This window comes from Rhinopithecus bieti, unplaced genomic scaffold (genome assembly GCF_001698545.2).
Source record: "Rhinopithecus bieti isolate Rb0 unplaced genomic scaffold, ASM169854v2 scaffold_1103, whole genome shotgun sequence".
Lineage (NCBI taxonomy): Eukaryota > Metazoa > Chordata > Mammalia > Primates > Cercopithecidae > Rhinopithecus > Rhinopithecus bieti.
Window position 1 is genome coordinate 73063 of NW_016803302.1, and position 1995 is coordinate 75057.

The window sequence follows — 1995 nt, forward strand, 5'->3', positions numbered from 1 at the left end:
GAATTGATCTTTTTTTTTTTTTTTTTTTTTTTTTTTAAATTTTACAGTGGGAGCTGGGAGACTCTCTTGCCTTCCTCCCCTGGTAACCTAGCACAAGGACGTTACTGTCAAGAAATGTTATGGTGGCTCGACATCTGTTTTCCATACCTCACCTCATTTTGTAAATGGAGGTGTTGATATTCTATACAAAAAAAGACACCTGTAATAACTGTGTTACTGCCTGAAAGGCAAGCTATTATGACCAGACGAAAAAAAAAAAAAGTGTGACTCGACACGAAGGCAGGAGCATCAGAGTCTCATAACAAAAGAAACACCAAATTAGCCTCTCTCCCTGAAAGCCAAGGCCATTTTCTCAGGCTGACCTCTCCATGCCAACTGAAGGTTACCAGCAGTTAAATTCTGTAATAAACCTCAACACTCTAGGGCCCTCCACTAACCTGCCACCGAGAAGGAAAAAAAGAAAACAAACAAACAAAAATCCTAGTGAGTGCCTGGAACCGTACGTTCTGGCAGAAAAAGAATTCACATGCTCTGCTTCGAACCCGCATTATCGAATTATTCTGCCTCACTAGTTAAACACTATCTAAGTGGTGTGACCAGGGAAGGCGGACTTAAAAAAAAAGAAAAGGACAAGAACACCCCCAGGACTCGGCTAGATTCTGGCAGCGCCCTCTAGGTAGGTCGGGTATACGTATCAGAACCTCCAACTCTGTCCTAACAGCTGTTCAGGTGAAATTAGAATCTGGGCTGCCTCTCCCCTGGGGCCTCCGCGAACACACGGGGAGAGGGGAGATGGGAGAAGGGAAAAGGGGGGAAACTGCCCACTCCATCAACTGATGCTTGATTCAATTACTCCGGAGAACTTAAGAACTAAATGTGGACATAAATCTGTGCCACGGTGGGTACCAGCGTCAGATCCAAAGAGACAGTATCTGAGCGCTCCGCCGAGCAGCCCAGGTGCGTGCTGGAGCGCGGGCAGAGAGGGCGAGGACAGTCCGGCTACAGGAAGCCCCCCAGACCCCGCTGCGCCCGGCCCTCACCTTTCTGCCGCAGGTACAGCATCTGATGCCGCTGGCTAGGTCGCTCCTGCAGCTCCTGTAGCACGCGGGAGTCGCCGGCGCCGCTGCGGCCGCCCAGGACCACGTCTGAGCCCGAGGCCTCGGTGGAGCTGTCGAGGCTGTCGCGGCGCCGCCGACGGCCCTCAGCCCCGCGGCCCCCGCCCGCCGCCTCCTCCTCCTCTGTGCAGCTGTACAGCTCGTTGAGCAGCCCGCTCACCAGGGACGCCGTGCGGCTAGTACGGACGCCGCGCGCCTCGCCGGGCTCTGTGTCCTCGTCGCCGTCCCACGAGTCCCGGGAGCCCAGCAGCCGCTCCGCCGCTCCCTGGAGGGGCGGGGCTGGGGGTGCTGCAGGAATCGCTTCTTCCTCCTGGCTCTCCAGCCTCGCCTCGCCACCGCCGCCGTGGAATTCCAGCTCCGTCCGGAGCCCCGGGCGGCCCCCGCCGGTGGGAAGGACGTCCATGGTCCCCGAGGCGCGGCCACCCGGCTCCCGCTGCTCCTCCCGCCTTGCGGCGCCGGCCAGTTCCGGGAGGAGGCGCGGCCTCGTCCTCGCCAGGGGTGTCCTCCCGGGCGCGGCGCCAGCGGGCTCTGGATCCCCGAGGTGCCCGGGCGTCCCCCGAGCCTGCACCTGAACCCCTCCCCTCCGCTCCGGACCCGGCGAGGAGACGGCCACGCCACTGCGCTACCTGGAGCCACCTGCTGCCGGGGCCCGGCCTCTACCCAGAGCGCTCTCCGGTGCGCGAGAAGGCGCAGGACGTGGCCAGTACACCGTCGAGAAGAAGCCAGCAGCCTGAAGGGGGAGGGCGCTGCGGCCGCCGCCACCTTCACTTTTAATTAAGCACGTGATTTAACTCAAAAAGAGGGTGACTCTTGCCTCTTATTCAGCCGCCAGCTAGAAATAATGCCCGGGAGGGTTCTAAATGCCCATCAATAGGCCCAG

The 1995-nt window shown here is 59.0% G+C and overlaps 1 protein-coding gene across 1 annotated transcript in view; it reads right to left on the reverse strand.

Moving 5' to 3' along the window:
* The window catches only part of LOC108529956 (TBC1 domain family member 30), a gene marked incomplete at its 3' end in the record, with an annotated part of 70696 nt that extends 68914 nt beyond the window's left edge, over window positions 1–1782 (reverse strand). The window contains exon 1 of the mRNA XM_017872523.1: window positions 1041–1782. Within this exon, the coding sequence (XP_017728012.1) occupies window positions 1041–1518 (478 nt within the window). The remainder of the gene's footprint in view (window positions 1–1040) is intronic.
* Between the last annotated feature and the right edge of the window lie 213 nt (window positions 1783–1995).